This window comes from Mobula hypostoma, chromosome 7 (assembly GCF_963921235.1).
Source record: "Mobula hypostoma chromosome 7, sMobHyp1.1, whole genome shotgun sequence".
NCBI classification, from domain to species: domain Eukaryota; kingdom Metazoa; phylum Chordata; class Chondrichthyes; order Myliobatiformes; family Myliobatidae; genus Mobula; species Mobula hypostoma.
Window position 1 is genome coordinate 132,679,270 of NC_086103.1, and position 23,132 is coordinate 132,702,401.

Consider the following 23,132-nt stretch of genomic DNA (forward strand, 5'->3'; position numbering starts at 1 on the left):
ATGGGTTTAGTCCTTGTGTTAGTCATCTCAACACCTGCCATAATCCAATTTTACTTGAGGACTTAACTAAGTGAGTGGCAATTAATTCACTTTTGGTAATGGGTAATGATGTTCTCCATTCTGTGTATGTTTTAAGTCATTGCTTCTCCCCAGAATATTTTCCAAGTGGTGTTCAGTATGGAAGAGTACAGAATCAACAGCTGAGAAAGATAGAATAGCTGGCTCTCAGCCAGTAATTTTATTACCTTTATTTGACTGAATGCAAAGAGATTTCACAAGGACTGATGTCAATGGCGACATGTCACGAAGTTACTCCCTCCCAAATGACAAACGCTAGCTCAGATGTGTCTATACTAATGGAAAACTCTCTGATAACGGTAATAGGATAGAGTGGATCTCAGATGTAAGGCACAATTCCTTTACAATTACAATTTTAGACTATTGCTTAATCTTCTCCTGCTCTCCCAGTTCTGACAGGTACAAGATAATAGTAAAAATACAATTGCAGTGCTTGAGGTGTCTTTGTCTTATCCAAAATAAATGTCAGATGATTCATTCATCTTCATTGTGCCTGTCCGTAGACTATTGGTACAAATCAATGGCTTTCTAGCCCATTTTAACAGGCTATGAAGAGTCTTTCATATCTTTATGAATCTGAAGCCACATATAAACCATACAGGAATGGACAATTTTTTTTTCTCTCTGAAGGATTTTACAACATTCACTAACATTACCACAGATATCATCTCATTCTTTCAAATTCATTTAACTAAATATAACTTTCCTAGCTGCCAAAATGGTTTCTGAACTTGTATTAAGTCATTGATTTATTCCTCTGGACCACACATATAGTTAAAGAGTCAATGCTGGATACAGCGGTGAAAAAGGCCTGCGGCCCACTTAGTCCATGCTGACTATCACCAATACTACAAGAATCCCATTTACGTTTTGTTCTCCCCAGTTTCTTACCAATTCCCCCCAAAATTCTACCACTCACCTGCTGCACTCATGCAGGACAATTTACAATTGGCAATTAAATTACCATTCCACACATCCTTTGCATGTGGGAGGAAAGCTGAACACCTGGGGAAAACCTATGCAGTTACAGGAAGTTCCAAATCGATAGCACTGAAATTTAGGTCTGAAGCTGAGCCTTGTTTGTTATTTCAAAAATAAACTTTATTCATTTTATCTCTCTCTCTCTCTCTCTCTCTCTCTCTCTCTCTCTCTCTCTCTCTCTCTCTCTCTCTCTCTATCTCTCTCTCTCTCTCTCTATATATATATATCCTAAAGAGTAAAAGATGCAAAACTTTTATACTCATGGTCAATACATTCTGTAGGGTTAACTTGTTTTTTTAAACCATAGTACCATTTCTACTCATGTGACCCCTGATATTGAGGATCTTCCTCACGTGATTCAGCCCTTCCATGTGAAGTATTAAAAGGAGCCTAGACTGAGATTGTCCTCCTCAGAGCCCTTGCATTGGTAGCAGCAATTTTCAGCACACCCCTTAGTGTGTATTCTGGCAGCATAGACTTGGCCAGTCTGCAACTTTCCCATTACAGTCGGCCCTCCTTATCCGCGAGTTACATATGCGCGAATTCAACCAACCACGAATCGAGAAAACCCAAAGTGCTCTTCCAGCACTTGTTGTTCGAGCATGCACAGACTTTTTTTCTTGCCATTATTTCCTAAACAATGCAGTATAATATCTATTTATAGCATTTACATTGTATTAGGTATTACAAGTAATCTAGAGATGATTTAAAGTATACAGGAGGATATGCGTAGGTTATTGTGGATCGGGGTGAAAAAAACCAAAGTTCTCTTACTATGTAAGTCGGAACAGGTATATCTCGTATTATTTAGCGTCAGTTAGTCAAACGTTTGTCTTAGTATACAGTATATATTTTACCTTTCTATGCATATAAAACACTTAAGAAACGTATGTTTCAGCACCAGACTCAGGAACGGAAGTTCCCAAGTTCAATCCAGTGACAGATCGTTCCCGAGTTCGATCCAGTGACCGAGCACGCTTTCCATCCATGCCAGGTTGATGTGGAGGATTAAAAACCGAAGACCCCAAAACCCAATAACCCAATAATTAAACCACTGCGTTGCTTAGTAATAATTGTAGCTTTCATCGGGGCAGGGCCTTTCTCACTTTATCCTTTAAAATTGTTCTGATCGTTGACCGACTGTAGCCTAATGCTTTTCCAATGACCGATAGCGTTTCACCACTTTCCAATCGCTTTATTATTTCCACTTTATTTTAAGTCATGATCGTGAATATTTATGTGAACAGAAACACTGCAGATTCAGAGCTCTGCCACCAGGTCCTAATGTCCACCGCACTAAGACAGGTTAAATAAGGGACTTGAGCATCCGCGTTTTTTGGTATCCGCGAGGGGTCCCGGAACCAATCCCTTGCAGATAAGGAAGGCTGACTGTACTGACATCTTGCTGTGCTGACAGGCCACCAAGTTCCTTTGTGTGTGCCACTGTGAACAGCATGTAGATTAAAGAATCCTCTGTTACACCGTTGCTGGGGTGGAACCAAAGCAAGGATCCCCGTACCCTTCTTCATACTCTCACAGCAAATCCACAATCTGCAAAGAGATGACTGATTGCCTCTTCCCCGCCTCACTGGTCCTGAGGGCATTGTGCATTGGGGATGATATAGCAAATGTACAGAAAGGATCTGACTATTAGGACCCCTCTCATGGCCAGCCAAGCTATCAGATAAGGGCCATGAAACTGTGAAAAAGTCCAAAGGCTGATGTTTAACTGATTCAGTTATCTACCTTGTTAATTACCTGAGAATTCCTCACCTTTTCTGTCTTCTTTGACATCCCACAGGACCTTTAGAGATGATGAAAGTTCCACTCACAGCAGCTGCCTGCACTGTAGTAGGGAGTATTAGATGCTCACTTTTTCTCTTAATAGGCCTGTTCAACACTCTAATTGCATGTGGCAACAAGACAAGGTCCTGCTCTGTCACATTTCCATCTCTACATTCTGAGCACAGAATTATTGGCTGGTTCTTTTGCCTACTATTAGCACATTTGCTGTTCTCAGGCATTTCTTGTTCATATGTTCAAGCCGTGTGCTTTGTTCCCCACCGAGACCAAATCAATTCCAATCTGCTGAATTAGAAATCTTAAAATGAACTGTTAAATTAGGTGATATGCTTAGTCTACTGCTGGCACTTTATGGGTGACATAGAAAGTGGTTTGGACGGATCAATAAACAATCACAATTTATGCCAATGATCAAACCATCCTTATAGAAAGACAATGCTACCATCCTGTTATCATCTTATGTAGTATTGTAACTTGACTGTTGTTTTATGTAGCTTTCTCTACAATATAATTGTTCCATGATACAGTGCAATCACATCTGCCCTGTTACACCGTCCACCTCCAAGCCTCCAACATATTAATGCAGCAACAAAGCAGGCAAGTTAGCAGTTATATTTCATTAGGAGTTTGAGGAGAATCGGTTGTCACCTAAAACACTCAGAATTTCTACAGGTGTACTGTGGAGAGCATTCTGACTGGCTGGTATGGGGGTGGGGTGCCACTGCACAGGATCAAAGTAAGCTGCAGAGAGTTGTAAATTTAGTCAGCTCCATCACGGGCACTAGCCTCCATAATGTCCAAGATATCTTCAAAGAGCTGTCTCTCAAAAAGGCAGCATCTGTCATTAAGGAACCACTCTCCCCCCCCCCCCCCCCCCGCCGACACCCAGGACATGCCCTCTTCTCATTGTTACCGTCAGGAAGGAGGTTCAGGAGCCTGAAGGCACACGCTCAATGATTCAGCAACAGCTTCTTCCCTTCTTTCATACTATTTCTGAATGGACATTGAACCCATAAACACTATCTCAGAACTTTTTGATTTCTGTTTTTGCACTACTCATTTAACTTAACTACTTAATACTGTAAATCACATGTTTTTACATTTATCTTGTTTTGCATTGTACTGCTGCCGCAAAGTTAACAAATTTTACAACACATGTTGGTAATATTAAACCTGATTCTGATTCTGATTCAATATTTTAATACCCCTAGCTAGAAAAGTTTTATTGATATCAGATTTTAAATTATTGATTGACCTTGCATTTATTGCTTTTGTTTTATGGGGACACTTTTACTGTACATAAAGAAATATCCTTTGGCTTCTCTTCCAAACAGCTTGGCTCTATAGCTATATTCCCTGTCCAATTACATCCCACTGACCTGAGAGATTCTTCTCAGATGAGTAATGAAACCAAATCATCCCTGGACTATATTGTGGGAAGTTGACTTATTTTGTGTACTTTATCCACTGAATCAAATCCCCAAGTTCTGTTAAAATTCTGGTAAATCTGTGTTGGTCTCTTACTAAAGCTAATGTATGCTTTTTAATGCATGATGCCCTGAACCGTACAAATTGTCCCTGAATTGGCATAATCTGGGTTTGTATAGATGTTGCAGAATTTTAATTCATTTTCCACTTTTTTAGATTTCAAATACTTTCTAATTGGCACCTGATTACTAAATTTGATTGGGGTCTGCATACATGTCCTCCTAAATCTCTTTGAACCTTCATTCTTCTGACTTGCCTTGGCTGTAAATGGATAATCACACATTCCACCTATATTGAACATAATGGCATATTGAATATTCAAGATTCCTCCAATGTCTGCTTTTAATCTCATGCTCCAAGCTACAGTACACTTTTTGTATTCTTTTATATTATCTTTGCAGTATTGGATAACTTGCATAAGTTACTATCTATTTTATAATTCAGATGATTACTAAATATTATGAGTAGCTGGGCCAGCACCTCTCTTACTTATGGAGTAGTGTTACTCCTGTCCTGGTCCAACCATGTCGATACCCTTGGAAAGAAAGCAGATCAGTACTTCCACTTCCTCAGGAGGTTAAAGGAAGCTGGCATGTTCTCATTGACCCTTACCAATTTTTATACATGCACCATAAAAAGCATCCTATCTGAATACATTATGCCTTGCAATGGCAACTGCTCTACCCAAGACTGCAAGAAACTGCAGAGAGATATGGACACAGGTCAGCACATTACAGAAGTCAGCCTCCCTTCATATATTCTGTCTACTTTTCCTGCAGCCCTCAGTAAAGCAGCTAAAATAACAAAAGACGTTATCCCTGCTGGATATTCTCTAATCTCTCCCCACCTCCCCACCCCCATCAGGCAGAAAATTCTGACGGCGGAAAGTGCATACCACCAGGCCTCTGTCTCACAGTTATACAGTAAGACTATTCATCATCCACTTTTAAAATAAAGATGGACTCTTGACCTCATGTTCTGCCTTGTCATGGCTTTGCACCATATCGTCTGCCTGCACTGCAGCTGTAACAATTTACGTTGACTTCTGTTATTGTTCAGGACTCTGGAGATGGGTGTCAGCCCGAACCGTTGACTGTTTCCTCTTTTCCATAAACCCTGCCTCATCTGCTGAGTTCCTCCAGTGTTCTGTTTGTGTTGCTTTGGATTTCCTGCATCTGCAGACTTTCTCATGATTTTGTATTGTTTTCCTTGTACGGCTTCAATGTACAGATGTGATGAAATGACCGGTATGGATGGTTTCTCCTTTTCCTTGATAACGCAACACAACAATAATAAGCCAATCTACCACAAAGCCCTTCCTTCCAATTTGATGGCAGGCCCATTATTGTTACTTTATTGGTGTTACAGTTATAGCTTTCCAATATATAAGAAAACAATTGTGGAACTGAGTGAACAATGAAAGATTGAGGCAAAGTCCCCTACAGTCTCCTCACATACTTTGTTTAATCCCCTGTGATCAAACCATCAATTTCAATATTCTATACTAATACAATGACCCATACTTGTAATTGCTGCTAGTTCTAAACTTGCAGTGGGATCACAGAATAAGGCTTTGGGGAAGATAAATTTGATTGGCTGATGCCTAACTAATAAACTTATACTGTAATAGGTAGGGCCAACCTGTCAAGTTGGTGTATATGATTATCTTGCCATACTGCGTTGTAGTTTGCAGGAATTTGCTCTGTACAAATTGACTACATTAACAATGACTGCATTCCATCAGCAAAATTGAGGAAATACCAAACTATTGTTTTACATATCACTGCAATTATTAACTAATAGTAATGGCTCATCAAAACAAATCTATTATGAAAAAATAAATGCCCTGCCACATTTCAATATAACCATAAGTATTGTATTCCTGATTTAGGCATCCGCGTCCTAGATGGAGTAGTGACTGATGCCTTAGAGGCAGCGGCCCTCACCTACAAGAACAATTATATAGATATCTACAGCTGTTGCTGGGGCCCCAAAGACAATGGGCAGAAATTTGAAGGCCCCAAAAGGTTAGGAACCAAAGCACTTCAAGAAGGGGCAGAGAAGGTAAGAAATTCAGAGCAGATATTGAAACAGGCTTTATTTAAAGAATTGTTTCATGATAAATGTAAGCGACATTGACCTAGTTTGAAAAGAAGCTAATGGCTGCTTTGGTAAGATTGCCTCTTTTAAAGTTGTGAGGTAAAGGATTGTTGGTGTGAATCTATTATTAAACGTCTTGGAACCAGGAAAGTTTTAGATGGAGTTTTCTATGACTGTATCCTATCAAAGATCATACATATGTGCCAATAAATATATGCAATTGAAATATTTTTTATTGTTAAAGAAAGAAAGCCACTTAGTTTTTCTTACCTGTTAGGCCCTGAGGCTTCATTAACAAGTGAATGCTGCATTTTTAAGTCTGCATAGATTCTTTGTTGCCACAGTTTAATTTAGTAATATAAATATGTACTGTATACAGAAATACAAAGGAGATTTTTTTTTAGAGATACAGCATGTAATAGGACCTTCTGGCCTAGTAACATCCATGTGAGAAGTGTCTTTGGAACGTGGGAGAAAACCAGGGCAGCTGGTGGAAACCCACATGGTCACAGGGAGACAGTATAAACAGGGGCAGAATTGAACCCATGTCATTGGCACTGTGATAACCATTATGCTACTGTGCCATCCTGAAGTACTGTAATGTGACGTTGCATATTACAAAAACAAACCACCTTTGGAGCTAAAAATTCACACTGGCTGCCTATAATATATTTGCTTTTATTCAGTACAACTAGATCGATGGCTTTCAGGGCTGACAATTCAGGAAAGTACAAGACGTCCAGGTATGACCTCCAGAAAGCCATCTCACATGCAAAGTGGCAATTCCAGATTAAGCTTGAATCAGAGGAGGATGTTCAACAGCTGTGGCAAAGCTTGAATGCCATCACCTCCTTCAAAACAAAACCAAGCAGCATAAACGGCAAAAAGGTTTCGCTCACAGATGAGCTCAATTCCTTTTGACGAACAAAACATAGAGGTATCTTCATGCATACCCACACTCCCCATTGACTCTGTGATTTCAACCTCTAAGGCCAATGTGACAGCATCCTTCAGGAGGGTGAATCCACAAGCGCATCTGGTACTGATGGGGTACAGAAGACCAGTGCTAATTAACTGGCTGGAGAGCTGTGGACAGCTTCAACCTCTCTATTTGACAGTCGGACGTACCCACCTGCTTTAAGCAGACTTAGTCATACCGCAGCCCAAGAAGTGCATGATAACCTACCGCAATGACTATCGCCCAGTAGCACCTACATCCACTGTGATGAAGTGCTTTGAGAGATTAGTCATGAAATTTATCTGCTCCATCCTGATGGTGACCAGGTTCTGCTCCAATTTGCCTACTGTCACAACAGGTCAACAGCAGATGGCATTTCATTGGTTCTTCACTCAGCTCTGGAACACCTGGACATTGAAGATATATACATCAGGATGCTCTTCATTGACTACATTTCAGCATTCAGCATGGTCGCCCCCTCAAAACTCATCACTAACCTCCAGGACCTGAGGCTCATTAACTCCTTGTGCAACTGGGACATTGATTTGCTCAGTTGCACACCCCAGTCAGTGCAAATTGGCAACAATATCTCTTCCACAATCAGCATCAACACAGGTGCACCACAAGAAAATAAGATATAGGAGCAGAATTCGGCCATTCAGCCCATCGAGTTAGCTGTGACATTCTATTGTGGCTGATTTATTATCCCTCTTGAAATCATTCTGTTGCTTTTTCCCTATAATCTTGGAAACACTTACTAATCAAGCACCTATCAACCTGCACTTTAAATACACCAATAACTTGGACTCAACAGCCGTCTGTAGCAATGAATTCCACAGATTCACAACACTGTGGATAAAGAAATTCCTCCTCATCTCTGTTGTTATGAAATATTCTATTTTGAGGCTGTGCCCTCCGGTGTCAGTCTCCCACACTATAGAAGTCATCCTCTCCACTCTATCTAAGCCTTTCAATATGCAATAGATTTCAATAAAATCTCTACTCATTCTTCTAAACTCCAGTGAGTACAGGCCGAGGGCCATCAATTGCTCCCCATACATTAACCCTTTCACTCCCAGGATAATTCGTGCAAACCTCCTCTGGACTCTCTCCACTGGCTGTGTATCCTTTCTTAGCTACGGGGCCCAAAACTGCTCACAGTATTCCAAGTGCAGTATGACCAATGTCTTAAAGCCTCTGTATTACTTGCTTGCTTTTATATTCTAGTCCTCTTGAAATGAATGAGAACATTTTATTGCCTTGCCTACCACCAACTCAACCTACAAGTTAACCTTTAGGAAATCCTGCACAAGGACTCCCAAGTTGCTTTGCACTTCTGATTTCTGAATTTTGATTTTAGCTTCTCCCTCTCAAACTGCAGGGTGAATTCTATCATGGGCTTATAAACACAAGGCTGTGTGTTTAGCCCTTTGGTTGCGTTTTACCTATGATTGTGTGGCTAAATACAAATTCAATGCTGTATATAAATTTGCAAGAGATCTCTAAACTTCAACCACATGCCCATAGTACATTTCCCTGCAAAAACATCATCCCAATTCACACCCACAAGTTCTAGCCTTATAGCCTCATAATTTGTGCTTCCCCAATTAAAAATTTTCCTGTCCTCTCTGCTTCTATCCTTTTCCATGATAATGCTAAAGGCCAGGGAGTGGTGGTCACTGTACTCCAGTTGCTCACCCACAGAGAGATCTGTGACCTGACCCGGTTCATTACCTAGTACTAGATCTAGTATGGCATTCCCCCTAGTCGGCCTGTCAACATACTGTGACAGGAATCCATCCTGGACACACTTAACAAACTCTGCCCCGTCTAAACCATTGTAACTAATCAGGTGCCAATCAATATTAGGGAAGTTAAAGTCACCCGTGATAACAACTCTGTTATTCTTGCACCTTTCCAAAATCTGCCTCCCAATCTGCTCCTCTATATCTCTGCTGCTACCAGGGGACCTATAGAATACTCCCAATAGAGTTACTGCTCCCTTCCTGTTCCTGACTTCCAGAACCTTTTCATCTTCAGAAGTTTTCTGATGACTCTGCCATAGTTGGATGCATCAGCAAGGGAGATGAGGCTGAGTACAGGGCTACGGTAGGAAACTTTGTCACATGGTGTGAGCAGAATTATCTGCAGCTTAATGTGAAAAAGATTAAGGAGCTGGTGGTAGACCTGAGGAGAGCTAAGGTACCGGTGACCCCTGTTTCCATTCAGGGGGTCAGTGTGGACATGGTGGAGGATTACAAATACCTAGGGATATGAGTTGACAATAAACTGGACCGGTCAAAGAACACTGAGGCTGTCTACAAGAAGGGTCAGAGCCGTCTCTATTTCCTGAGGAGACTGAGGTCCTTTAACATCTGCCGGACGATGCTGAGGATGTTCTACGAGTCTGTGGTGGCCAGTGCTATCATGTTTGCTGTTGTGTGCTGGGGCAGCAGGTTGAGGGTAGCAGACACCAACAGAATCAACAAACTCATTCGTAAGGCCAGTGATGTTGTGGGGATGGAACTGGACTCTCTGATGGTGGTGTGTGAAAAGAGGATGCTGTCCAAGTTGCATGCCATCTTGGACAATGTCTCCCATCCACTACATAATGTACTGGGTGGGCACAGGAGTACATTCAGCCAGAGACTCATTCCACCGAGATGCAGCACAGAGTATCATAGGAAGTCATTCCTGCCTGTGGCCATCAAACTTTACAACTCCTCCCCTGGAGGTTCAGACACCCTGAGCCAATAGGCTGGTCCTGGACTTATTTCCTAGCATAATTTACATATTACTATTTAACTATTTATGGTTTTATTACGATTTATTATTTATGGTGCAACTGTAATGAAAACCAATTTCCCCAGGATCAATAAAGTATGACTATGACTATGACTAAAGCACTGAAATCCAGGAATACTGAGAATCCATTCCTGCCCTGGTGCCAGCCAAGTCTCTGTAATGGCCACTACATCATAATTCCATGTATATATCCAAGCTCTCAGTTCATCACCTTTGTTCCTGATGCTTCTTGCATTGAGGTACACACATTGCAGCCCTTCTACCTTATTACCTTTACACCGTTTATTCTGCTTCTCTTTCCTCAAAGCCTCTCTATATGTTAGATCTGGCTTTACTCCATGCACTTCTTTCACTGCTCTATCGCTCTGGGTCCCATCCCCCTTGCAAATTAGTTTAAACCCTCCCGAACCATGCTAGCAAACCTACCTGCAAGGATATTGTTCCCCCTCGAGTTCAGGTGCAACCCATCCAATCTGTACAAGTCCCACCTTCCCCAGAAGAGATACCAATGATCCAAAAATCTATAACCCTGCTCCCTGCACCAACTCCTCAGCCATGCATTCAACTGCCATCTCCTCCAATTCTTACCATCACTGTCACGTAGCACTGGCAGCAATCCTGAGAACGCCACCCTTGAGGTCCTGTTCTTCAGACTTCTGTCCAGTTCCCGAAACTCACACTTCAGGACCTCATCCCTCTTCCTGCCTATGTCATTGGTCCCAACATGTATCATGACTTCTGGTTGCTTTCCCTCTCGAACCAGGATGTCGTGCACCCGCTCAGAGACATCCCAGACCCTGGCACCCAGGAAGCAACAAACCATGTGGGTTTCCTTCTCACGTCCACAAAATCTCCAGTCTGCTTCCCTGACTATAGAGTCTCCAACGATGACAGCCCTCTTGTTCTCCATCCCACCCTTCTGCACCACCGGATCAGACTCAGTGCCAGAGGCCCTGCCACAGTCGCTCACATCTGGTCGATTGTCCCCGCCAACAGTATCCAGGACGGTAAACTTATTTTTCAGGGGAATGGCTACATGGGTGCTCTGCACTAACTGTCTGCTTACCTTCGCTTTCCTCATTCTGACTGTCACCCAACGACCTGCTTCCGACAGCCTAGGTGTGACTACCTACCTGTAGCTCTCATCTATGACTGCCTCATTCTCCCTTATGAGTCGAAGCTCATCCAACTCCTGCTCCAGATTCCTTACATGGTCTTCCAGATCGCCCAGCTGTATGCACTTCTGGCAGATGTGACTCTGTGGGAGAGGGGCATTCCCCCTAGACTGCCACATCTCACATGAGAGGCACATCACCGTCTCAGGAGGCATTGTAAAGCCTAACTGGGAGCAAGCTTGTCTTCTGCCTCTTCTCGTCAAAGCCTCTCGAGTCAAAGCCTCAATGCTCCACTCCTTCACTGGCCCACTCACTCACTCACTGGCTGCTTTCCACAGGCTGCATATGGAAACACCAATGCCCAGGAATGGAGATGCCTACAGAAAATTTGGATATAGCCCAGTCCAACAAAGGCAAAGCCCTTCAACCATTGAGCACATGTACATGAAGCGCCACCACAAGAAAGCAGTTCCCATTATCAAGCAACACACACAAAATTCTGGAGGAACTCAGTAGGTCAGGCAGCATCTATGAAAATGAATAAACAGTTGACATTTTGACCTGAGACCCGTCTGGAAGATGCCAGAATTAAAAAGTTGGGGAGAGGGGAATGAGGGTAGATAGAAGGTGGGTGGGAAATGAAAGGGCTGAAGGAAAGGAATTTGATAGGAGAGGAAAGTAGACCATAGGAGAATGGGTAGGAGAAGGGGACCCGGGGGAAGTAATAGGCAGGTGAGAAGAGGTTAAAAGTCAGAGTGGGGAATAGAAGAAGAGGGGAGGAAGGTGTTTCAAGGACCTCAACTATCTAAGTTATGCTCTTTCCTCACCGGTACCATTGGGCAAGAAGTACAGGAGCCTTAAGTCCATCACCACCGGGTTCAGGAACAGTTATTACCTTACGGCCACCAGGTTCTAGAACCTGCATGGATAACTTTGCTTACCAAAACTATGAATTGACTCCACAACCTACAGATTTTCTTTCAAATACCCCGCCACTCATGTTCTCGGTATTGTTTATTTCTTTACTTACACAATTTATCTTCTTTTGTACATCGCTGTTTGTTATTCTTTCTTTGTATATCGTTTTTCATAAATTCTATTGTATTACTTCATTTTCTTGTAAGTGCCCTCAAGAAAATAAATGTCAAGGTAGTCTATGGCAACATATATGTACTTTGCCAATGTACTTACTTTGATATTGAGCTAAATAGATATCAAGCAGGCCATATTAAGATGGTCTCTGTGATAGTATTTGTTTTTGTGCTAATAACATAGAACATAGAACTTAGAATAGTACAGCACATTACAGGCCTTTTGGCACACAATGTTGTGCCGACCCTCAAACCCTGCCTCCCATATAACCCTCCTCCTTAAATTCCTCCATATACCTGTTTAGTAGTCTCTTAAACTTCACGAGTGTATCTGCCTCCACCATTGACTCAGGCAATGCATTCCACGCACCAACCACTCTCTGAGTAAAAAAACATTCCTCTAATATCCCCCTTGAACTTTCCACCCTTTACCTTAAAGCCACGTCCTCTTGAATTGAGCAGTGGTGCCCTGGGGAAGAGGCACTGGCTATCCACTCTATCTATTCCTCTTATTATCTTGTACATCTCTATCATGTCTCCTCTCATCCTCCTTCTCTCCAAAGAGTAAAGCTCTAGCTCCCTTAATCTCTGATCATAATGCAAACTCTCTAAACCAGGCAGCATCCTGGTAAATCTCCTCTGTACCCTTTCCAATGCTTCCACATCCTTCCTATAGTGAGGCGACCAGAACTGAACACAATACTCCAAGTGTGGCCTAACCAGAGTTTTATAGAGCTCCATCATTACATCGCGACTCTTAAACACTGTCCCTCGACTTATGAAGGCTAACACCCCATAAGCTTTCTTAACTACCCTATCCACCTGTGAGGCAACTTTCAGGGATCTGTGGACATGTACCCCCAGATCCCTCTGCTCCTCCACACTACCAAGTATCCTGCCATTTACTTTGTACTCTGCCTTGGAGTTTGTCCTTCCAAAGTGTACCACCTCGCACTTCTCCGGGTTGAACTCCATCTGCCACTTCTCAGCCCACTTTTGCATCCTATCAATGACTCTCTGCAATCTTCGACAATCCTCTACACTATCTACAACACCACCAACCTTTGTGTCGTATTTACAACACCACAACCTTAATGCCTCAGATTAATTAGTATCTTTCAATTCTCTGTAATAAGTGCCATCACTAACATCGCATCATTTCAGAATGTGGGGTGCATCGCTCTCTGATATGTGGGGGGGGGGCTAATGCACAGGACTGAAAGAAGCTACAGAAAGTTGTCAGCATCTTGGGTACTAGTCCCCATAGTACCCAAGATATCTTCAAGGAGCAGTGCCTCAGAAAGATGACATCCATTATTAAGGACCCCATCACCCAAGGCATGCCCTCTTCTCATTGTTACCATTAGGAAGGAGGTTTAGAAGAGTAAAGGCACACATTCAGCGATTCAGGAACAGCTTCTTACCCTCTGCCATACGATTCCTAAATGAACATTGAACCAATGTTCTCACTTCCTTTATTATTTCTGTTTTTGCACTATTTTTAAACTATTATATGTATTACTCTTTTTTACTTTTTTTCTTTCCATATTATCACATATTGTATTATACTGCTGCTGCTAAGTTAACAAATTTCACATATTCAGCAATAATAAACCTGATTCTGATTCTGTTACAATTTTAGCACCCAGAGAAAAACAATATTTTTATCAGATAAATATTCATCAAGTTTACATGAATGACTCCAAGTCTACAAGTAACATGAACATTTGCCAAAATAGAAGTGTCTTGCTCTTTCCCTCCCCTTTAAGCAAAGATTTCATGGTCGGATATGACCGTTTCTTCTAGCCATTTTTATAAATGCTCCACCTCATTTTTCACATTAAAGTTATAGACTCATAGAGTTATTAAGGAATTTAGCAGATGTTACTTTCACCTTAGAGTAGTAAAGTAAGCATATCTTTCTTTGCATTTTATGAAAGAACCTGAAGTGCAATACTATGAATGTACCTCCTCATTTTGAAACTAATTCTTAGTGTGCCCAGGAAAGTTTTCATCCAAAAAAAATTATATCATCAAGAAATCAGGCAACAATTTATAACTGAATGCCTTAGAAGTATATTTCATTTAGGAAGACAAACTATTTATTTATTTTTTTTTATTTTTTAGGGTCGTAATGGTAAAGGGAATATTTTTGTGTGGGCTTCGGGAAACGGTGGCCTGGTCTTCGATCACTGCGGTGCTGATGGATACGTGAATAGTATTTTCACAGTGGCAGTTGGAGCTGTTAGTAATCAGGGTCTCAGTACCTTCTATGCAGAGCCTTGTTCAGGAAATATGGCAGTAGTTCCTACAGGAGGAGCAAGCGAAACCCCTCTTCGTTCTAATTTGTCTCCTGAATTAGATATGGTGAGTTAGTACTCAATTGTAACAATGGAGAACTAGAAATATAATAACCATATGTATGTTTTAAGATAGCAAAATAGAAAACTATTCCTTAAATAATTTTTCTGTTTGTTCTTACCTGAAAATCCAGTATCTTGAGAATCTGGTAAGTTTTTCAGGGAAACCTTGATAGTTCTCATGGAAATCTGCCTATATCAGGTGTACCCTGGTGCAGGAACACAATTTCCATTTATTCAAAAGAAAAGGAACTAAGGTAAGAATTTGATAATTTACCTTTTTAATAATTAAATGGTTACTTAAACAGTATGAATTATTTTAAGTGTTTTCACCCATATTTTAAGTTATTAATGTCATGTTTTTCTAATTGCTTTTGAATAATTTTCCTGTCTTTCTGAATGCTATGCTTGAGCATTTTGATAGCTAGTTAGGCCAATTGTCTTTCCCCCTCATGTTATGGTATCTATAAGTCTTAATATAAAAGGTTGGGCAGATGCTTGTCAAGTTACAGATCCACATTTAAACATATACCTGCTGTGAGTAGAGCATATTAAGCTACCAGGAAATATTTGTCCATGAAGATTTTATAGCTTTTATATTCATATACTGCATTACAGGTGGATTGACTTAATTAAGATTTTCTTAATTCCATTCTTAACTTACCAGTTTAGTATACGATATGCTGGAGGAACTCAGCAGGCCAGGCAGCATTTAAGAAAAGAGTGTAGTTGCCATTTTGGGCCAAAACCCTTCGGCAGGATTGATGAAGGGTTTCAGCTCAAAACATCAATTGTACTCTTTTCTTAGATGCTGCCTGGCCTGCTGGGTTCCTCCAGCATTTTGTGTGTGTTTCTCGGATTTCAAGCATCTGCAGGTTTTCTCTTGTTAGTGTACTGTATGTTTTGTAGCACTGAATGGAAAAGCAGTGTGAGCTGCCTTAACGACTATCATCTAGTGGCACTGCCATTGATGATGAAGTGCTTTGAGAGGTTGGTTATGGCTAGAATCAACTCCTGCCTCAGCAAGGAGCTGGACCCATTGCAATTTGCCTCTCATCACAATAGGTCTACGGCAGATGGGATCCCATTGGCTCCCCACGCGGCATTGGATCATCTTGACAATACAAATACCCGTGTCAGGATGCTGTTCATTGACTCTAGTTCAATGTTTAACACCATCATTCCTACAGTTCTAATTGAAAGGCTATAGAACCTAGGCCTCTGTACCTCCCTCTGCAACAGGATCCTCGACTTCCTTACCAGCAGACCACAATCTGTATGCATTGGAAATAACATTTCCACCTCACTGACATTTAACTCCAACACTCCACAGGGATATGTGCTTAGCCCATTGCTGTACTGTCTCTACACCTATGACTGTGTGTCTAGGCATAGCTCAAACAGCATCCATAAATTTACTGATGATACAACCATTGTTGGCAGAATTTCAGATGGTGATGAGAGGGCGTACAGGAGTGAGATATACCAGCTCGTTGAGTGGTGTCGCAGCAAAAACCTTGCACTCAACTGTTTGGTAAGACCAAACAGCTGATTGTGGACTTCAGAAAGGAGGCAAGGGAACACACACCATTCCTAATAGAGGGAGCAGAAGTGGAGAGAGTGAGCAATTTCAAGCTCCTGGTTGTTAAGATCTCTGTGGAACTAACCTGATCACAGCATATCGATGCAGCTATAAAGAAAGCAAGACAGCAGTTAGGAGTTTGAGAAGATTTGGAATGTCACCTATAACACTACCATAGAGAGCATTCTGACTGCCTGCATCTGCATCTGGTATGAGGAGTGGAGGTGGCTACTGCACAGGATTGCAGTAAGCTGTTGTAGATTTAGTCAGCTCCATCGTAGGTACTATCCGAGACATCTTCAAGGAGCTGGACCTCAAAAAGGCAGCGTCCATCATTAAGGACGCTCACCACTCAGGACATAATCTCTTTTCATTTTTGCCATCAGGAAGGAGGTACAGAAGCCTGAAGGTACACATTCAGTGACTCAGTAACAGCTTCTTCTCTTCTGCCATCCAATTTCTGAATGGTCATTGAAACCATGAACACTACCTCATAGAACATAGAAATCTACAGCACATTACAGGCTCTTCGACCCAACTATAGAAACTGCCTAGAATTTCCCTACCACGTAGCCATCTATTTTTCTAAGCCCATGTACCTATCTAAGGGTTCCTTAAAAGACCCTATTGTATCTGCTTTTACCATCTTTGCTGGCAGTGCATTCCATACACCCACCATTTTTTGTGAAAACCTTACCTCTGACATCCCCCAGTACCTACTTCCAACCACCTTAAATCTATGCCCCTCCTGTTAGTCATTTCAGCCCTGGGAAAAAGCCACTGACTATCCACAGGATCAATGCCTCTTATCATCTTATACACCTCTATCAGGTCACCTCTCATCCTCTACTGCTCCAAGGAGAAAAGGTCAAGTTCATTCAACCTATTCTCATAAGGCATGCTCTCCAATCCAGGCAACTTCCTTGTAAATCTCCTCGGCACTCTCTATAGTATCCACATCCTTCCTGTAATGAGGTGACCAGAACTGAACACAGCACTCCAAGTACTTCTTTAATTTCTGTTTTTGCATTACTTATTTAATTTAACTTTTTGATATATTTCCAGTAATTCACAGTTTTTTTTCTATATTATCATTGTACTGCTGCCACAAAATTAGCAAATTTCATGACATATGCCGGTGATAATAAACCTGATTCTGATTCTGATCTACTAAACTGCTATCTGGGATAGGAACAATTGTCAACTGACTTGGTTTATGTTTGACCTTGTCTTAAGTGCGGCATTCTTCCCTCTTAAACATCAGGGAATACTTAGGAAGTTTTGCACTCCTTATCTTCAGCAAGGTGGAACAAATATATTATCCTTGCATCTTTAACAACAGCTATCCTTCAACGAACAACAATGAAATATATTATTTGATTATTTAGTGCATGTGTTTTTGTGAAACCTTTATTTATACCAAGTGATTGCTACATTTTCCTGTGTTTCAAGAGTAGTAATTTGACTTTGAAGTGGTTTTTAATTTCACGAGGCCATGAGTACTTAAGAGTAATAGAACAATAGAACATTACAGCATACACACAGGCCCACTGGTTCACGTAGTCCATGCCAAACTATTAATCTGCTTAGTCGCATCGACTCGCACCTGCACCTCTGTCCTCCAAATCCCTCCCATCTAAGTACCTATCCAAATTTTTCTTAAATGTTGAAATCAAACACATATCCACCATTTCTGCTGGCAGTTCATTCCACACTCTTACCACCCTCTAAGTGAAGAAGCTCCCCCTCATGTTCCACTTAAATATTTAAATAGTAAACCTTTCACCCTTAACCCCAGACCTCTAGTTTTAATCTCACCCAACCTCAGTAGAAAAAGTCTGCTTCCATTTACCCTACCTAATCTCCCCACGTTCTTCTATGCTCCAGGGAATGAAGTCCTAAACAATTCAACCTCTTCCCTCTTATAAAGAAGGGACATCTCATGCAACAAGTCATAGAATCATCGACACTCAGGTGCTCAAGTCCAGGCAACATCCTCGTAAATTTTCTTTGCACTCTTACAAACTTATTGACACATTCCTGTAGGTAGATGAGCAAAATTGTACTCAGTATTGCAAATTGGACCTCACTGATGTCTTATGTCTTATACAAATCCAACTCTGCTGCTTAGTACTTTGATTTATGAAGACCAATGTACCAAAAGCTTTCTTTATGACACTACCTATCTGTGATGCCACTTTCAAGGAATTATGGATCTGTGTTCTCAGATCCCCTGCTCTACTGCACTTGTCAGTGCCCTATTGCTCATTGTATAATTGCCAAGTTGCAACACCTCAAACTTGTCTGCATGAAATTCCATCTGCCAGCTTTCAGCCTATTTTTCCAGTTGGTCCAGATCCCATTGCAAGCTGTGCTAGTCTTCCGTGCTGTCCGCTACACCCCTAGTGTTGGTGTCATCCGCAAACCTGCCAATCCAGTTTACCGTGTTGTCATCCAGATCAATGATATAGATAATAAACAACAAGGGGCCCAGCACCGATCCATGTGGCTCACCACTAGTCACTGGCCTCTAGTCGGAGAGGCAACCATCAGCTACCACTCTCTGGCTTCTCCCACAAAGGCAATGTCTAATCCAATTTACTACCCTATCTTGAATGGCAACTGACTCAACCTTCTTGACCAACCTCCCATGCATGACCTTGTCAAGTGCCTTGCTAAACATTCTATAACTTAGCAATTCCACATTTAATTGATAAAATCAAAGGCTTGCTGTTATCAACACCCATGTATTAATTATCCCTGATAATTTAAATTAACAAGAGAAGTTCTTTTGTCAACCTGCTCTGGCACTTCAAATGATTTGTGCATATCATTCCTCCCAATATTCCCAAATTTTACTTTACTGGATCTTTTAAGAATTGTGCCTAATATTGGAAGAACACCACTGATTACAAAAAAGCTTTGAACCCTGACAACAATGTTGTTAAACATTTATGCCACAGAACTACCTGTTACAGCTCGCCAAACCATGCACAAAATAATGAGAGCAAATGCAAAGCTAACCAATTAAAGCCACACCAGTCTAAATCTTAGTCAGCAGCAAATATTGGAAGGTGTCATAAATAGTACGATCAAGTGTCACATCGACAACCTGGTCTGTGGTGGTTTTCAGCAGACTCATTTGACTTGAGATTTTGTTGCTACCTTGGTTGAAAAGTGGATAAAAGAATGAATTGAAGAGGTGATGAGAGAGTAACTGCCCTCGAGACAGAGCCAGCATTTGACTACAAGCATTAACAAAACTGAAGTAAATGGAAATTATGGGGAAAAAATCTCTGATGTTCATATCTTTAAAAAATGATAAATAGTAAGAGGTAGTAAGAGGTTTATGGTTATGTTAGCCATCTCTGGCCCAGTACATCAATGCAGAATTTTGCCTGGGTAATGCCCCAGGATTAATTATCTCCTCCTGTGACTCAAAGTTATAACCTTTCTATCTGGGGATTTTCTTAAGCTCCAAAATTGTCAATGAGGAACATCTCCTGCAATAAATCATAGAATCATGGACAGCTTAAGATGCAGAAGGCCATTTCCACATTCTGTCCATGCTGATTAATGAAGAGCCCTCCAGCCTAACACCAGTGTCCAGCTCTAGATCCTTAACCTACAGGTCATAACACTTCAAATTTATCTTAAATTCGATTACAGTTTATGGTTCCTCCATCATTTTATTAGTGAATACTCAATCCATGTTGGCACAGTTCCTTTCTAGTCTATCAATTATTTTACATCTGTACCTTCTAGTTTTTTTGTCCCTTCCCCAGGCCACATCCCCTCTAAGGTAAATAGGTCTTTCATATTTATTCTACCTATAATGTCATTTTTTTTTCAAATGGCACTACCCTGCAACATTGTCACTCTCTCACTCACTACTTCAAATTATGACTCACGCCTGATGAGACTTGTTCCTTTCAAATGGCTCCCACCCTGCAGTGATATTGCTTTCTCACTCACTACTCATAGTTGCATTTGATTCTGAAATAAGCTTAAAACAGACATCTGTACCATAATTCAGAGGATTTATGTCACATTCTGTAATAGCACTTCCTCCTCAGTCTATCTGCTGGAGAAACTTTAATTCGCAACTTTGTTACCTCTAGTCTTCAATACAATCCTGGCCTGCATCCACAGAATATACTCCTTAAACGATGTCTTTTAAGCTATGTGTCCATGGTCTAATTCACAACTAGCCCCATCAATTCATCTCCCAGCATTGACATATTGGCTCCCAGCTAAGTAATGTTTTAACTTTAAAATTCTCATCTTTCAAATTCCTCACCTTTCCAATGCATTGGTAATCTCCTCTGAGATATCAATACTCCACTAATTCTGAAGTCCGGAAAGATGACTTCCTATTTCTTCCTTCAATATCTTCCTTAAAACCTGCTGCTTTAAGGAAGCTTTTAGTTGTCTTTTCCAAACACCTACTCTGTCAACAATGTGTGACAACAGTCCTTTCTCTCTTTTGAAAATATTGTTGATGAATTAGGCGGAAGCATATAGCACGTAGCAATTAATTCAATTTTCACTATTTGTGATTCACTATTTAGGAGAAAATAGGCAATATGTTACTATCATTGATCAATATTTCATAGTGAGACCTGCCTAGCCTAGAAATGTCAACAGCAATATGCACATGCAATGGTCATTTATATTGCTCTTAAAGTGCCTTGTGTTCTCAGAAGATCATTAGGAACCTCACAAATAAAGGGAGTCATATTGTTAAATGAATGATACATGTGCAAGTTATATACTATATACACACATGTATGCAATACTGTGCAAAAGTCTTAGATATAAATAAATAAAGGCATCCGTTAGTCTTGCGAGACCCTGGATCTGCGCCTGAAAAGTCTTCACTCTTCAGGGCACAGGCCTGCGCAAGGTTGTATGGAAGACCAGCAGTTGCCCATGCTGCCAGTCTCCCCTCTCCACGACACCAATGTTGTCCAAGGGAAGGCCATTAGGAGCTTGGCACCAGTGTCGTCACAGAGCAATGTGTGATTAAGTGCCTTGCTCAAGGACACAACACGTTCCCTCGGCTGGGGCTCGGGCTCGAACTCACGACCTCCAGGAAGCTAGTCCAATGCCTTAACCACTTGGCCATGTGCCCACATGTTTTATATATATATATATATATATATATATATATATATAGAGAGAGAGAGAGAGAGAGAGAGAGAGAGAGAGAGAGAGAGAGAGAGAGAGAGAGAGATAGATAGATAGATAGATAGATAGCAAGGGTGCCTAAGATTTTTGCAGAATATTGTAGTAATTTTATGTATTGCATTTTACTGCTGCCAGACAAAAAAAACACAAATTTCACGACATATGTAAATGATAAACCTGATTCTGAAATGGGGCCTCCATTGTGGACTGAGGGTGGGAAGGGGGCAGGGAAAGGGGAATCATGGTTGGGAAAGGGGAAAGGGAAAGGAGAGGGAATTGGAAACACCAGAGATTTATTTTGTCATGATCATTAAACCAATTGTTTGGAATCAAAGGACCTTGCCTGGTGTCTCAGGACTGGGTGTCTCATTCCCCCCCCACACCCCTGACACTACTCCTCTGTGACATATCCCTCACCCCTCCTGTGGCGCTCCACATTCCCATCATATGTTGCTCCTGCCAGATTTACAAACTTGCTCTCCATTTCACGTTGACAAATACAGTACTGTGCAAAGGTTTTAGGCACCCTAGCTATATAGTTATATTCTGATGCTGATGAATCCACTCTTTCAATACACAATTGAGATCTTCATTTTATGGTTTATGCAGCGTTTTTCAATTTTCATTTACTTCTGCTCATTACATATGTGAGGTCACTTCTCAGAACTGTTTGTGATGCACATTGGCTAGGAACCGTCCCAATGCCTTGTGGAATTTTCCATTTGTCATGTCAGCACTCAAAAAATTTTCGGAATTTGAAAGTTTTCAGATTTGGTAATTTTGGATAAGAGATACTCAACATGTGTTTATTATCTGCAGATTCCATTAATGTGAAGCTACTGGAATAGAAAATGTTATAAATCTGATTTAAGTAAAACCACATTTATGTGTTTATTCTGTTCAAATCAAAAACATAAACCAATATGCCATCAGGATTTAAAAATAGCTTAACAATTACTGCTTTGTGTTAGGGTCGGTGAAGTAATGTGTCATTTTTAATAACAAGCAAGTATTAAATTCCATTATTTTTATGGTTCTGTTAACATATTTCATACTGTGCCATTATAAATACTTCTTAATACATTTTATAGTTTCTTTGTGCTCAATGTTGTTGCACTTGTGGGTGGGAACTAATTGGAGTGCTAAGTCTTTTAATAGTATAATATGTGTAATTACTTTGTTTTCAACAGGTGACAACAGAACTTGATAATGAATGCACCAAAACCTTCAAAGGTACTTCCAGTGCAGCTCCAATAGCAGCTGGTATCATTGCACTGGTCCTTCAGGCCAAGTAAGTATTATCACACAAATGCAAACATAGTACATCTAATACTGTTCTGAAATGCTAATTGGACTTTAGAACTAAGGTTTTCTGTGAGGTATTCTTGATCATGGTGAAAAATGTAATTAGGCGAAAGTCATTCTGTAGATAACCCCCTTCCCCACCCTTCCCCTCTCTGCCACTGCTCAACTCGTCTCTATTTTCCACTCCTACATACGGAAACATGGAAATTAGATACATAGTGAAATATCTGTTCCTGGATTCAGCAATATTTTCATGAAACTTATTTGCCCTGAAAC

General features: G+C 40.9%; 1 protein-coding gene across 2 annotated transcripts in view; it reads left to right on the plus strand.

Annotated features, from left to right (window-relative positions):
- LOC134349540 (PC3-like endoprotease variant B) overlaps positions 1-23,132 on the plus strand; it is a 797,797-nt gene that overhangs the window by 481,493 nt on the left and 293,172 nt on the right. For both annotated transcript variants that reach the window (XM_063054023.1, XM_063054024.1), the window contains exons 10-12: positions 6,242-6,414; positions 14,547-14,786; positions 22,742-22,842. In XM_063054023.1, coding sequence (XP_062910093.1) covers positions 6,242-6,414; positions 14,547-14,786; positions 22,742-22,842 — 514 coding nt within the window. The remainder of the gene's footprint in view (positions 1-6,241; positions 6,415-14,546; positions 14,787-22,741; positions 22,843-23,132) is intronic.